Here is a 15,366-nt window from a genome sequence, read left to right as displayed (position 1 = left end):
GATAGGCGCGGGATATTATCATAAAACAATTCAATTTCGATTATTTCACCAGAATGTGGTAAAAAATGGTGTTGATTCCTTAGAGCATCAAAATTAGAACTCAAGGATAGTTTGGATGCTCTAGATCATCCTAGTGACCATAACCTGACCTGGGCAATATTTTTCCTGGATGGAACAGTTAATTTTGAACATTTTTGCTGAAGAAAGCAAGGCTCTATCTCTTAAAACTGATTTTTGACAGCTGGTTTTCGTCTTGGGTCATATATGACCCATCCGTATTGAATCGGTTAAACATCCTTGATCAACCGGAAAATCGAACTCAACATCTCTGGTTTGACAATCCTTCGCCTCTGTTCGCAAGGAAACTGGAAACCCGATGTCTCAGATACAGCAGCAGAATATGGGAGGGCATCAGCTGCAGAAATAGATTATATGCCGTTTGCGAGTTCCTGTATCTTAGACAGAAGATGGAAATCATACCATTCTATCTACCCTAGATAGATTTGTATGTGTTCTGTTTGTAGCGTACTGCGCACCAGTCGGTATAATACCGGTTCGGTGAAATGACTCGTGACACGGTCAGTCGTTACAACAATGTAACCGAAATAATCGATATAAATCGAATACCATTTGACTCTGTTATAAGATGGAAAACGGTACAGGGAGCAGGCGAATTAACCAGGAATGGCATAAACTGTTGGGGTAACTATTCATCGGCAGGCGGCGGCAACTCCAGGCTTAGTCTGAATAAAAAGAATTGCAGCAGTATACATCTTTTAACTTCACGGTAAAGGTCATTGCAAGCGTTCCAAGGTAAACAAATTCTTCAACAACTTTAAACACATCCACTTAATCTACCTGTAACCATGTACTTTGTTTTCGTAAAGCTAATACCCAACTTCCCAGGATTATCATTATTTTCTACATTTTAAAGTAATCCGTCAGTGTTTCATTCTTCAATATTTTTAATCTCAATCTAAGACTTTTTTATTCATATAAAATAATAGAGATTGTGTTGAACACAATGAACAGATTCAACTAAATTTCATAAACCACTATTGGCGAAAAGCCGGTACAGGTGGGTCCCTTTTAAACCTCCTTGTTTCGATAAAGTTCAGCAAAATGTCAGTCGTAACGGGATGTTTAATACTGTAGCATACATCTAAAAGTGATGAATAGGAAACTATCGTAAACATTCTAATAATATCAAGCAACAATCAACTTACTTTCCGCTGTGTTGAAGCTATTTGGGAAAGATTTGTCCGTCCTTTCACGCATGAAAACCCACCCCACATTGGGTTCATATTTGCATTCGATAATCTTATTATCTAGCTCCCTCAGTTGCCTCGTAAGTTTCATTTGGCTAAAGGGTTTATCGAGACCACCTACATACAACAGGCCAATTTTCTTCGGTAGCACGCTAGAAAACAGAAAAAAATGAAATCCAACACATTTCGTTAGCTTCACTAAGCACTCACCCTATGCCACTCTCCTCTGCAATCTTTAATCTAAAATCTACGGAATTCAAGGTAGACGGTTTCCATTTAAGTACTTCCGGGCAGGCTCCTGCAACATATCCCTCCTCTGAAGGTTGGAATATCAAACCGTCGGGGTCGTGTGAAAGGGTCTTGGCAAACTTTGGACCCAATAACGCCTGCGCTTTCGTTACGTCCCAGAATGCTTTTTGCCTTATGCTAAACGGCTGTCGAGCTTGGTCGATGATACCCTGCTTCATGGCTTCTGTGCGAGGTCCTGCAAGTAGAAAAAGGCAATGAAATCTTAATTAACAACATATAATGTTCAATTACAAGATCAGATTATAGGAAATTACGATGTTTACCGATTATTCGCCGCTCAATATGCATGTAACGATCTGGATAAAAATGCTTCTTTGACAGATCTTCGTTATCATATCGGATAATGTCATACACCAGATATCGTGGCCGTTTGTGCCCATTCACGTTGTCTATCACCATTTCCTGAAAAAATGCCGGTATTAGATATAATAACATTTTTCATTAAAACGTATCATACCCCATCAAGCAGAGTGTTGGTCAGATGGCCACGCAAGTCCGTGTGCTTAGGAAAACTAATACCCGAAACCGCAAAGCACGAATTGTCTCGATCGATGAAGTATATTTCATCTTTCTTTACGATTAGCATCATGTACCGGGTACCGTCTGCTTTCCACGATACCATATACGGTTTTAAATGCAGAAAATTTATGTTCTTTATATCCATGGATACTGGTTGCAAACCGGGAAATCCGGTAGATTCCCACCCGCACATGCGTTGCACCATTTGCTGTACATTTTGAAGCCGCGGTTGATCACTAACGAGTGACACTCCGTTAACTCCCTCCATGAATCTTGCGTCTTTTTTGAAGAATTCTTTCCTCATCTTTTTGCGTTTGCTACCGCCGGCTGAATTCTCCGCGCTACTGTTTTCACCATCAAGACTACGTTTCTGACCACCGGTACTTTCTTTGCCATGTTCGTTGTCATCCTGATCCTGATCTTGATTGTTTGAGTCGTCCCACTCATCAGCAGGTGCCGCGTATCCATTGCTGGAGCCTTCTCCTTGTTCTGTGGAAATAAGACAAGCAAAAATCATCGACTCGTAAGAATTATTAAAGAATGTTTAAGACAATCCAACCGCCTTGGAAATCAAAAGATATTTCGTATCGATATGTTACTTACCGAAGCACCAGTCTGGTAGTGGCGGTGCCGGTATGGCATCGTCCTCATCCTCATAGCGTCGAAACAATTCTCGGATATAGTCTTCCTTATAGATACCGGGAGGACGAGCTCTCGCGAATGCAGCGATTGCCGCTTCAACGGCACAATCCTGTTTCTCCACCATGTAGGAAGCTATCAGAAAACCGGTCCGGTTGAACCCATGGGTGCAGTGTACGCCTACCACTTCCATCGGATGGTCCCGATTGAACTCTTCGACGATTTCTATGAACGCTCTTGTTTGTTCCACCGTGGGCGTTTCTCCATGGCCTCGGCATTGTAACTTCACATACTGGCAGCCGTTGTCTTCGATTTCACGGCGATCATAAAAACGATTTGTGTTCGTTAGATCAATCCAGAGGCCGATTTTAACCTAAACATGATAGGAAACAAATTTACATATGATGGGCTAGTGCAACTAAAGATAACATAAGGAAATTGCTGTGAATCACAAAATGGACCGTGATAAAGAAGATTTTGCTGGACTATGCTAGGGCTGGCTATTATCAACCCGCTAAAACCACCCTGTTCATAGACCCTGGATCTTCCCGCCACAGTTTTAGTGACGGCATTACTAACCATTAGTTAACGCTTAATATTAGGCGCGCCAATCGCGCTGCAAGATGCAGGCAGTCTAAGTGATAGGGGCAGAGACCGCATTCCACTTTTTTGATACATCCTCTGAATAAGATAGGGGTAGTGTTCCTCCCGCAAACGATATTCCGCTACGCTACACGACGAAAAGACGACATACGAATAGTACGTACTCGGCAGTTTTTTTTTTACAAGAGAGAATGCATTTACGCACAACCCAGCACACGTCCTTAGTACACGGGAGTTTCGTCTCTGCAGTTTCGTCAACACCTGGGCAGTCAAGGCAGACGGGGCCCTCCGCGTGCCCAAACCTGTAGATGTACTGCCAAAAGCCATGGCCTGACAGATGGCAATTGGAAGTTAACTTCACGCAGGCTGCATCGTGTAATATTATGCGGTAGGCAGATATCACTCTGAGACACATCAAGCGGTACGTGCTCCCCGGCTTACGCAGTTAACTCTTGCACTCATAGTCGACATGGCTGCCGAAGATCAGCTTGGCGTCTATTATGACCCCAAGGAGCTTCAATCTCCGCTTTTATGTGATCGCGACTTCACCCACGTGGATCACCGCATGTTGTGCTGACTTGCGGTTGTTGACGATAATCACCTTCGTCTTATGTTGAGCGAGCATCTAGCGCTCATCCAATCCTACACCGTGCTGATCGCGAGTGGTGCGATCAGTTCTACCGCAAGACCTCCAAGATTACGTCATCGGCGAAGCCGACGACCTTGACACCAGAAGGGAACTTTAGTTTCAGAACTCCATCGTACATAATGTTCCATAATACCGGGCCCAGTATTGAACCTTTCGTAACTCCTGCGGTAATAGCAACGCTTCTCTGACCGGCATCGGTATCGTATAAAAGTACACGGCTTTGGAAATAGCTTTTCAAAATCCGGTACAGTCTAAACCGGTGTAACGAAAGCTCGATGATATCTCAGCTTGCGCTGTTGAATGCATTCTTCACATCCAGTGTCACTGTGCTATACGCAACTAACTAGTTTCCACTCATCATTAGATTACATTACATTACATTACTGTACATTCAATATGACACACTAGACTTTAAGTAAGTAGGGCTGCGAAATGGTTACTTGACGTCTGGGAAGGAGCGACCTACACAGCTCTGGTCCTCACAAGTTCCAATCTCACGCTAGCTGGTAGTGCAGCCTGGGACTGTTGTCCTTCTGACATCAGCTAGAGTGAGGGGGTGACCAAAGGGACCATCGTCCCTAACCCCTAATACCAAGGTGTTAAGCGACCCGTGCCGAGGGGATTCATGGCCAGGGGGTGAAATAATAAGCTAGGCCTTTAACGGAGCCTGTAGGGTGCCTGGGCGCCCTCCACAGTCATTGTCCCTAACCGCGTCATGCTGAGCTCTGGCGTGGTGGACCTCTTTTCTCGAGCAACTCGTGAGATCGAAATGGAAAACCAAGTCAATTCTTTAATTAGTGGTAGTAGTGTGGTATCGGAGCTGAGCTCATCAAGATGGCCCCGGAAAAGCTGGCCACTTGCCTTCACAAACTAATAGTCAGAATCTGGGAAACCGAACAGCTACCGGAGGAGTGGAAGGAAGGGGTTATATGCCCCATCTACAAGAAAGGCGACAAACTGGAGTGTGAGAACTTTCGAGCGATCACCATCCTTAATGCCGCCTACAAAGTGATATCCCAGATCATCTTCCGTCGTCTGTCACCATTAGTGAACAAGTTCGTGGGAAGTTATCAAGCCGGCTTCGTTGACGGCCGCTCGACAACGGACCAGATCTTTACTGTACGGCAAATCCTTCAAAAATGCCGTGAATACCAGGTCCCAACGCACCATCTGTTCGTTGATTTCAAGGCGGCATACGACAGTATAGACCGCGTAGAGCTATGGAAAATTATGGACGAGAACAGCTTTCCTGGGAAGCTTACCAGACTGATCAAAGCAACGGTGGATGGTTTGCAAAACTGTGTGAAGATTTCGGGCGAACACTCCAGTTCGTTCGAATCGCGCCGGGGACTAAGACAAGGTGATGGACTTTCGTGCCTGTTGTTCAACATTGCGCAAGAAGACGGTGTGTGGCGGCGAAGAATGAACCATGAGCTCGCCCAACTCTACGGCGAACCCAGTATCCAGAAGGTAGCTAAAGCCGGAAGGGTACGATGGGCAGGACATGTTGCAAGAATGCCGGACAGCAACCCTGCAAAGATGATGGTCGCTTCCGATCCGACAGGTACGAGACGGCGTGGAGCGCAGCGAGCGAGATGGGCAGACCAGGTGCAAAACGACTTGGCGAGCGTGGGGCGTATCCGAGGATGGAGAGATGCGGCCTCGAACCGTGTATTGTCGTCAAATTGTTGATTCAGTGTTATCTGTTTAGATGTAAACTAAATAAATCTTTCGCAAGAGGTGGGTTGTCCAGGTCTCCGCCTAGGAGGCCGGAGGCAATAGTCGACAGCTCAGTGCGCAGCGCCAGAATGGACCACTTAACCTTCTCCCCGGCTACGCCGGTAGAGGTTATAGACGGCCCATGGCTTGTGAGGGCGATGAACCGCAAACGCGATGGGCTTTCGGCCTTCGAGGTCGATGTTGAACGCCAAGCTGGAGAGGGCGGTCGGGACGGAAATCCGTGGTGTCGAGGTTTACCCAGACTGAGGCCCAAGGATTCGCGAGCTCGGGCAAGGTCGAATCGACCGAGGGCGTGCCAGCGAAGACGGTGGTGTCAAAGTCTACCCAGACTGAGGCTGAAGTATTCGCGGGCACATCGGGGGTGACTGCTCCAACGGAGCAGACACAAAAACGGGGGAGACAGTCTCCAGGGGATGAGCTCCCTGGGGGCCGCTCCAAAACGCGGAGGATTACTACTCCGAACAAGGGTAGTGGGGCTGGGAAGCTGAACCCCGGCCAGGTACCTCCAAAACCGGGGGAGGAAGGCCCTGGAATGGTCCGTCCACTCAGGAAAGACGGTGGTAAGGGGTTACGGCAAGCTGAAAGTTCTCAGCCGCACCAGATCAGGGAAATAGAGGGGGATGACGCCTCCTGGACCCTGGTCAAGAACAAGAGGAAACCGAAGACGTCAAGGGCCGAAAAGAAGGCCCAGGCGAATGAGGGTAGCAAGAAGTCTAGGGTAGGCGCCAATAGCTCCAGGGGCGATGCCCTAGTCATCACGGCGGACGAGGCTAAGTACTCGGATGTTTTGAAGGCGTTGAGGAGTGACGTCAAGCTCGGTGAACTCGGCGCCGACGTACGTCGAATAAGACGTACCCGGATGGGCGAGATGATACTCGAGCTGAAGCGGGGCGTCTCGCAAAAGGGCGCCGCCTACAAGAAGTTGGCGGAGGAGGTTCTAGGCGAGACGGTCAAGGTGAGGACACTCACGACGGAGGTGATTCTAAGGGTTAGAGACCTGGACGAGATCACTGAAGTCGAAGAGCTCGTCACGACAGTGTGAAGTGGAGACGCCCACCGCAGCCGTTCGGCTACGAAAAGATCCGGCAGGGACACAGGTAGCATTGGTTCGGCTATCTGCAGCGGACGCCTCCAAGGTAGTCAAGTTAGGGAGCGTCAAGGTGGGATGATCGGTATGCCCTGTGCGCATATACGAGCAACCCGAAGTTTGCTTCAAGTGCCTGGAACCGGGGCACAAGCAATGGGACTGCAAAGGCCCTGACAGAAGCAATCTCTGCCGACGCTGCGGATTGGAGGGACATAAGGCACAATGCTGCACGAACCCTCCCAATTGTTTGATTTGTTCCAGCAAAGCTGTGAACAGCAAGCGTTCAAGCGTGCTGCAAAATCACAGTGCAGGTATCGCAGCTGGCTTGCTCGGCCTCGCCCGAGTGTTTGGTGTGCGCAGGTTTAGAGGAAACGGCGGAACACGTGTTGTTCGTGTGCTCACGTTTTCGCGCAATGCGTGACCACATGCTTGCCACATGTGGTCTGGACACTACCCCGGACAACCTAGTTCGGAGGATGTGTAAAGATGAAGTTGGCTGGAACGCCGTTTTATCGGCTATCGCCCAAATCGTCTCGGAGCTACACAGAAGGTGGCGCGTGGACTCAAGGATGGCTAGTTCAGGCGCAAATAAGAGGTTGTCCAAGGGATCGGAGTCGGCTTCATGGGTCATACCGGTGGTCATGTCCTGTGGTCGAACTCGATCCTTTTATCGAACAAGTGGCCGCGCGAAGAACAACATGGTATTGTCGCTTTCGTGGCGTCGGTCAACCGGGCGGGTTCCGAGCCCGAGGACGGAAAGGGGTCCTCGTCAAGGCTGGGGCAGGCGTAGGCCTCGCGTCGGCAAGTCTCTCTGTGTGCTGGCGAATAGGCCCTATCGCAGAAAGGTCAATTTGGAGTGCACGCGGCATCATCATTCTTGATACCAGTCGTGCAGAGGGAAGCAGGCGCGAAGTCGACCCTTCCCACCTTCCGAGGACATAGGGCGTGGTAAGGCCACCTGGAAAGCCGGCAACGCGCTGGCACGATACCATGGTGTTCTTCTAAAAAAGCGAGTTACGATGTTCGGTGCTGCAAGGACACGCAGCTAACCTCGAGCAGATTCCCCCTCCATTGTTTAGGAAAAAAAAAAAAACTAGACTTTATGTAAGTAGGGCTGCGAAATGGTTACTTGACGTCTGGGAAGGAGCGACCTACACAGTTCTGGTCCTCACAAGTTCCAATCTCACGCTTCCACGGGTCTTCCGATGACAATCGACCGCCAGCTAAGGGTTTTGTAAAATGGCGGCGATATGGACAACGGGGAAATACCCTGTCCAAGAGTTGGTGTCTTCGACACACGAGGGCTTCGTCATTGCCAAAGTCAACGGGGTCTTTTTCTGCAGCTGCTATGCGCCTCCTCGATGGTCGATCGAGCAGTTCGATCGTATGCTGGATTGTTTGACGGCTAACTTGATGGGGCATAGGCAGGTGGTGATAGCGGGGGACTTCAACGCTTGAGCCTTGGAATTTATTTATTTTTTTTTGTCGTCAATCATTTCGTAGACCGTTACATACATATATGTGGCTATACTATAGTACAGCGGTTCTCAACCTGGGGTACATGTACCCCTGGGGGTACCTTCACTGGCCCTAGGGGATACCTCGGACAAAAATGCGTAATGGCGGAAGTATTACAATTCCAATCAAAACTCATTGATATAGTTTTGATAATTGTGTATTTTTATTTCAAAAATTTATATTGTATATAATATCACGGACAAAAATCAAGCAAGTTTAAAACAACCAAACATTTGTTTGACATTCAACCTACAATTTTGGTTGTTCTAAAGTCAGTATCTGTTTAATCCAAGCCTGCATATATGGTTGAAATAAATATTTTTTTGACTTAGTTTCAACCATCGTAATCACCTTGTTTCGACATAAATATTGTTTGATTCAAACTAAAAAATCTATTATTTTCAAACATGCACATGTTTGATTCAAACAAAACTCAGTTTCCTATCAGCAGTTTTGTCATAGCGTATTCAAATTGTGATTTCGGTTTGAATCAACTCATATGTTTGGTAAAAATAAACTATTTGTTTGTTTGTGCGTATATCAACCTTAAAACTAGCTCAAAATAAACCAAACAAATAGTTTGGTAGTCTGTCAGGTAGTATTCAGTTTTAAGTTCCGGGCCTCATTCTGCGCTGCAGTGTTTCATTGATTCGTTTCAAAACCGTGCTAAATTAATTGAGCTTTGATCTGCAGAATTTCAAAGCTCGTCGATAGGAAAATGTATGAAAAAAGTAAGTATAATTCAAGGTATAATTTTATTGTGTTGCTTGGTCAATATTTAATATGCTTGACATTCCCCAGGATTCGGAATCACACGAATCACGGGAATTAAATTCCCAATGGAGCTGCGGGACTTCCGAGACGGAGCCGAAACAAAACCTTTATGCTTTCATATAGACTGTCGGGTATTCGATTTCGATTTTCATCTGATGAGGTTTGTATTTGAGTTAACCACGAAGAACTTTTTAGGTTCTGATGCATATTCTTTTTACCATTTTTTTCAACCACTTCAGGTAACGGTCGAGATACAGATTGACCAGCATGCTGCAGCAGCGGAGACAACGCGCCATATATTTTATATTTATATCATCGTTGTAACCAAATAACTCAATACTTCATACTTAATAAACAAACACAGCTAAATGCTAAATTCAGTGTATTATTTCAGAGAAAAAATACCAGAAACAGGGGGTAAAAAAGGAACCAGAGGAACTTTTTCATGGGTAACAACAAACAAACAAATTGTTTAATTCAAACAAATTATGCTTGTTGTTTCAAGCCAATATTTGTTTGGCTCAAGCTAATATTTTAGTTCAAAATAACCAACAATTTTGTTTGCTTGAACATCTGTCAGACCGGAACAACCAACATTTTGGTTGTTTCAACAAAATTTTAGTTGAATTTGCCTAAACTTGCAAAAACAAAACAATGTATGGTTTTAGTTTGTTTCAACCATGCTGTACAGTTAAGTCAAACTGAATTTTTGTTTAGGCCCAAATCAACCTAGAATATTGGTTGAAACAAATCAAGATATGGTTGTTTTTACCATATTTTTTTCTCCGTGATGCAATGCGATCAATAAATCCCAATTGAATTCTGCCTTCCATAACCAGCACAATATATAAAGGGCTGCGGAACAAAAGATCGAACGAGCAAAACGTCGAATGACCAAAATGTTTTTTTTTCACTAATGCTCGGTTGCTTCGTTGCAAGAGGATTAGAAGCATCCTTCTACGCATCTCGGAAGCCTTCTTCCAAGCAGCTTGAAGGCCTTCTTACAAGAGACTCGGAAACCTCCAGGGCACTTCAGAAGCCTCCTTTCAAGTGATTAGGTTGCCTCCTTTCAAGAGGCTCGTAAGCCTTCTTTTAAGAGGCTCCGAAGCCTCCTTTAAAGAGGCATGGAAACCTCCTTTCAAGTGGCTGAAAACCCTATTTCCAAGAAGTTCGGAAGCCTATTTTCAAGAGGATCGGAAGCCTCCTTTCAAGAGGATCGGAAGCATCCCTTCCAAGAAACTCGAAAGACTTCTTTTCTAGAGGCTCAAAAGCCTCCTTTTCTAGAGGCTCAAAAGCCTCCTTTCAAGAGGCTCGGAAGCCTCCTTTCAATATCTTTTCAAGAGGCTCGGAAGCCTCTTTTGAAGAGGCTCAGAAGCCTACTTTCAAGAGGCTCAGAAGTCTTCTTTCAAGAGGCTCAAAAACCTCCTTCCAGGCTCAAAAGCCTCCTTCTAAGAGGCTCGGAAGCGTCTTTTCAAGAGGCTCGGAAGACTCCTTTCAAGAGGCTCGGAAGCCTTCTTTCAAGAGGTTCGGAAGCCTTACAAGAGGCTCGGAAACCTCCTTTCAAGAGGTTAAGAAGCCTCCTTTTAAGAGGCTCAGAAGTCTCCTTTCAAAAGGCTCAAGAGCTTCCTTTAATGCTTATAAGCCTTCTTTCAAGAGACTCAAAAGCCTCCTCTTTTGAGCTCTTATCAAGAGGCTCGGAAGATTCCTTTCAACATCCTTTTAAGAGGCTGGGAAGCCTTCTTCCAAAAGGCTCGGAAGCCTTCTTCCAAAAGGCTCGGAAGTCTTCTTCCAAAAGGCTCAGAAGCCTTCTTTCAAGAGGGTCGGAAGTCTCCTTTCAAGATCCTTTCAAGAGACTCAAAAACCTCCTTCCAAGCTCAGAAGCCTCCTTTCAAAAGGCTCAAAAGCCTCCTTCCAAGATGCTTGAAAGGCTTTTTTCAAGAGGGTAGGAAGCCACATTTCATGAGACCTAAAAGCATCCTTTCATGAGGCTCAAAAGCCTCCTTTCGAGCTTGGAAGCGTCCTTTCAAGAGGCTCAGAAGCCTCCTCCTTTCAAGAGGCTCGGAAGGCTCCTTTTGAGAAGCTCGGAAGCCTTCTTTCAAAAGGCTCGGAAGCCTCCATTCAAGAGGCTCAGAATCCTTCTTTCAAGAGGCTCAGAAGTCTACTTTCAAGAGGCTTGGAAGCGTCGTGTTAAGCTGCAAAGGAAGCCTCCTTTTTAGTGGCTCAAAACCCGCCTTCAAGAGACTCGGAAGCCTCTCTACAAGAGGCTCAGAAGCCTCTAATGAAGAGGGGAAGTCCATTTCAAAGGGATTCAAAAGCTTAAACGAGCTTCCCTTCAAAGGGCTCGGTATTATTCTTTCAAAAGGATTGGAAGCCTAATTTCGCGAGGGGGTACCTCAATTAATGCAAAAGTTCCAAGGGGTACCTCTCAAGAAAAAGGTTGAGAACCGCTGCTATAGTACATTAGTTTATTTTAACTATCCTTGGCCGGTTTAACTTATATCAAAAAATGTTTTTTAGGTGTTTTTCTGTTCATTGTCACATCAATTTTGTCGCTATGTGAGTTATAACAAGACATTATTCTGTTCAGATGCGCATGTTTGGCATAGTTTGTTCTATGATTACTTATACAAAACAAGTTTCTATTTCTTAATGAGCGAATGGGAGCAGAGAAGTTTAAATTTTCAAAAATTTCCGAAGGGCATACTCTATTTGATGTAGCATCATTTTTAAAAGCAACCATAGCAAACTCTCTTCGCTATTTGAGCCCATCTAAATTAATTTACATGCAACGTGACTCATAAGATGGTAACGGAAGGTATGTCCAGCCTAATTTTCTTAAAACAAACAATAAAAAACTGTTTTTGAACTGACTATACGATTAATATGTGTATCTTGATATGGGGCCCAAACAACACTACAATATTCAAGAAAAGGTCTCACAAACGTCGCATAAAGTGTTTTTATTGTAGCTCCACGAATCTTGGCGATCCGTTCTTGCCTCTTCGGTGCAAGCTTGAGCGGGCAGATTAAGCGGAAAACGAACGTTTGAAGGGACTTTTGGATACATGGGTTGCATCCTTTGTCTAGCCTTAAGGCAGGCTGATCGAAGAGCTGCAATCTCGGCACTCCACCAATAAACCGGGCGTCCGCAATTTCTCGCTTTCGACGTCAAAACGTGCAACATCGACTGCCGTTACATCCTGGAGAATGTTCGATTATATGCACCGTCTCGTCAACTCAAGAATCGTCAACTGTTATGGATCCGTGGCCACCGCACACATTACGGTCAAAATAATCCATTAGACTTATGCTGCAGATTATTCAACGAAGTGTGCTGTTTTTTCGACTTTAATGTTAGAAAACTAGTTTTTAAAAATAGGATTAAATCAAACAATCAGTCTGTGCAATTTATAAGTTGAAGACGATGTACAATTAATAAATAAATTTCTCGGCAGGGCTTTCCTCGGCATGGTGGCGTCGCGTTATAGGACAGCCAGCAGCGCATCCCTGCTCAGACTATCAGTGTTTGTGAATGGTTTGTGGTATTTCTCGGTGTTGCACTACCACAATCACAAATCTTCGAATAACGGGAAGTGACAGACGACACATCACCGGTGGGCGGTGGTAAATCATTCAGAAAGTTCTTCTCATTACCCGCTCAAAAGTCAAAATCACCACACTCTCCATTTCAATGCGAAGCCTTTCAACTTGTGTCAGCTGTTCAACGTTTTGATATTAAGTTTTTTTTGCTTTATTATCGTGATTTTTTCAAATAAATTTATAAGTTCATTCCCTCGATATTGTTAAGAGAAATCTCTGCATAAACTGTTTCTCGTTCTCGCATATAGTACGCAGTTGTCAATCTAGTTCTTGGAGAGTCTGTAATTAGAAGCACCATACTATGCCTCACCAATTCGCCAATGATCGCCTATCGACAAACAAGCCTATCACTTCTCTCGACTTGCTCAAATCCAGTTCCGTCGGATAATTCTCAATTCGTCTCCCTCGCAATCGAATCCGTCGTCTTTGTCAGAATCTAACGAGTCGTCTCTCGTTACCATTGGTCTCGTGATCACGAGAGTTGTCGGAGTTCCAAGAAGCGCTCAAAAGTTACTGCAAACGGCGATTCTCAAGGTTTTGCCCACAAGCGAGTGTTTTCGACGCTTCTTGTCAGCCGGGCATGGGAATTGACACTAGACCCCAAATAATGTAACAGTCCGAGGGATACTACTTGAGTAAAAATGTTGAAAGACGCATCTAATTGTGTCGGACCACAGTAGGAAAGTTTAAACTTTCTGTACGCAAAAATCCGTATTTTTTTACGGACTTGGCACTTATAGTGTTCCAAAAATAACAATAGTTGCGTAAAGCAAAAAGTTGTAAATAATAGTTCTATACTGAAATCAATTTCTCATTAATATCCTGAATGTTTCAAATGCAATCTTTCGATTTTATCCGGAACCGTGCATCTCAAATATGCTAGTTTTATCTGAAATATCTGACCAGCATAATATGCATCATTGCGTCCACATATCGCGTCTTTTTAATTCGTAAGCAAGTATTCTGCGTATACGTAAAACGAATTCAATTTCTTACCTTGTAGGTTTTCATCACCTGGAACAGCATATCCGGGGTGAAACAGCACTCTATCGGCATCTGCGACTCGAAGTCGTCCTTGAGAGGGGTCTTGAATGCCAAAAACTTGTCTGCAATCAGCGATTCGGATTTTCGAGGACAGTACAACCACCGATTGGGAATCAGACCCGGCCCTCGAGACATGTTGACGATTGCTGCTGTGTGCGTTAGATAAATCCTTAGTTCAAATGTACAATGTATATAATTTTGCACTATTTTCAACAAAAACCAGTTAAGAGATTCGTGACACAGTTTTTTACACAATTTCCCGTAGGATAATCCGATACAACGTTGAAAAAAATGGGAAAATACAAATTAAGTCCGAGAACCATCGAGCCAAATTATTTTTATCGCCTCCAAATTATATACACGGTAAAAAATATTTGCAATCTCTTGACGTTTTGGAAATAATAAGGCTAGCTGTCACATGAAAAGGCCTTTACACGGAAGCCTGAACAGCAACCCGAATAGAAATTCACTATTCATCAAATCGTCTGTAGAATAGAGAAAATTCGTTTAGGGTAAAATGCCCAATAGTGAACCCCCTAGTAGCGGAATTTTGCTCTTCCTGTCATAAGGAGTAGAAATTTTTAACATATTAATTCTGCTTGATATCTAATATTGTAGATCCAGTTGAAAACCGAACTGAGGTCTCGCGACAATCGCATTTTCTCCCATATCCGGATGTCGCAACTGCATCGCGAGTAGTGCGCATCTATGCCGTCGTCGTGCGCCATATGGGAAAAATAAAAATCAACTTAGTTTGAGTTGTGCATTCTTTGTAACAAATATTTTCACATTAAATTTCGAGTGCACTATGGATTATATATTTGGATAATTATCCATGGATAATTAGTAGGAATGCAACTAAAAAGCACTCGTTACGAGATTTCACGAGATTCACCAGCTGATTGCCCGAATAAAAAATAGTATAGAAAAACAATACAATTTATTGTAACATCACTATACAACACAATAAATTTACAATAGATTTTATTGTAGATGAATTAATAGAAATACATTAGAATGTATTGTTATGAACAAGGAATGTAAAATAACAACATTGCCAATGACAACGACATTATCCTCTCTTGTAAATGTTGGGACAAACTCAACTCGCAATAAGCGTTTGTCCCAAACTGCAACAGAATAGGACAATTATCGCCTGCCACGCATTTTGAGAAGTAGTCGGTTTCCGATGATGTTTTTGGTTAAATTAGTATCAGTTATCATTGTTTAGACATAAACTTAACCATCTGTTAATATGATTTGCGTTTTACTTCTGAAATAAACAAGTTATCGCAGTTTGAAAAGTTCACAACAATTACCTCTCCATGTTTGTTGCAAATAAAATGGAACGCAACAATGACTTTATCCTCTGCAGATGGGGACAAAGAGTTATCGCTATTCTCTTTTGTCGCTTGTTTTTTGCATTTTTCAGCGACAATTACATTCCTTGGTTATGAACCATTCATTAAATTGTAAATGAAGTTTTCGCATTAGAACGTACGGGTTGTTAAGTATCGTAACTATACAAAATCTGAGATTTTTTCATACACTTTTTTTTTGTCAAACAATAGAGTGTATCGTAAATATATTGTTGAAATATCCAAAGAAAACCGTTC

At 44.0% G+C, this 15,366-nt stretch overlaps 1 protein-coding gene across 1 annotated transcript; it reads right to left on the bottom strand.

The window, feature by feature from the left end:
* Positions 1-947: 947 nt before the first annotated feature.
* Positions 948-14,121, bottom strand: LOC134205348 (mRNA-capping enzyme). The gene is made up of 7 exons (XM_062680525.1): positions 13,703-14,121; positions 2,700-3,108; positions 2,035-2,585; positions 1,841-1,979; positions 1,479-1,752; positions 1,227-1,420; positions 948-1,162 (listed from the first exon to the last, which is right to left on the bottom strand). Exons 1-7 carry the CDS (start codon positions 13,883-13,885, stop codon positions 1,056-1,058), a joined length of 1,857 nt encoding a protein of 618 aa, XP_062536509.1. The 5' UTR covers positions 13,886-14,121; the 3' UTR covers positions 948-1,055.
* Between the last annotated feature and the right edge of the window lie 1,245 nt (positions 14,122-15,366).

Source organism: Armigeres subalbatus, chromosome 1 (assembly GCF_024139115.2).
Source record: "Armigeres subalbatus isolate Guangzhou_Male chromosome 1, GZ_Asu_2, whole genome shotgun sequence".
Taxonomy (NCBI): Eukaryota; Metazoa; Arthropoda; class Insecta; order Diptera; family Culicidae; genus Armigeres; species Armigeres subalbatus.
Note: the sequence above shows the minus strand (reverse complement) of the source record. Positions and strands in the feature narration are given on the sequence as shown.

What these genes read in the sequence shown, in the direction of transcription:
- LOC134205348 (XM_062680525.1), bottom strand. Translation starts at nt 13,885, where the DNA reads ATGTCTCGAGGGCCGGGTCTGATTCCCAATCGGTGGTTGTACTGTCCT. An exon ending in AGGTGATGAAAACCTACAAG is followed by an intron (nt 3,109 to 13,702) that starts GTAAGAAATTGA and finishes TATCATGTTTAG; the next exon opens with GTTAAAATCGGCCTCTGGAT. An exon ending in TAGCTTCAACACAGCGGAAA is followed by an intron (nt 1,163 to 1,226) that starts GTAAGTTGATTG and finishes CATCACTTTTAG; the next exon opens with ATGTATGCTACAGTATTAAA.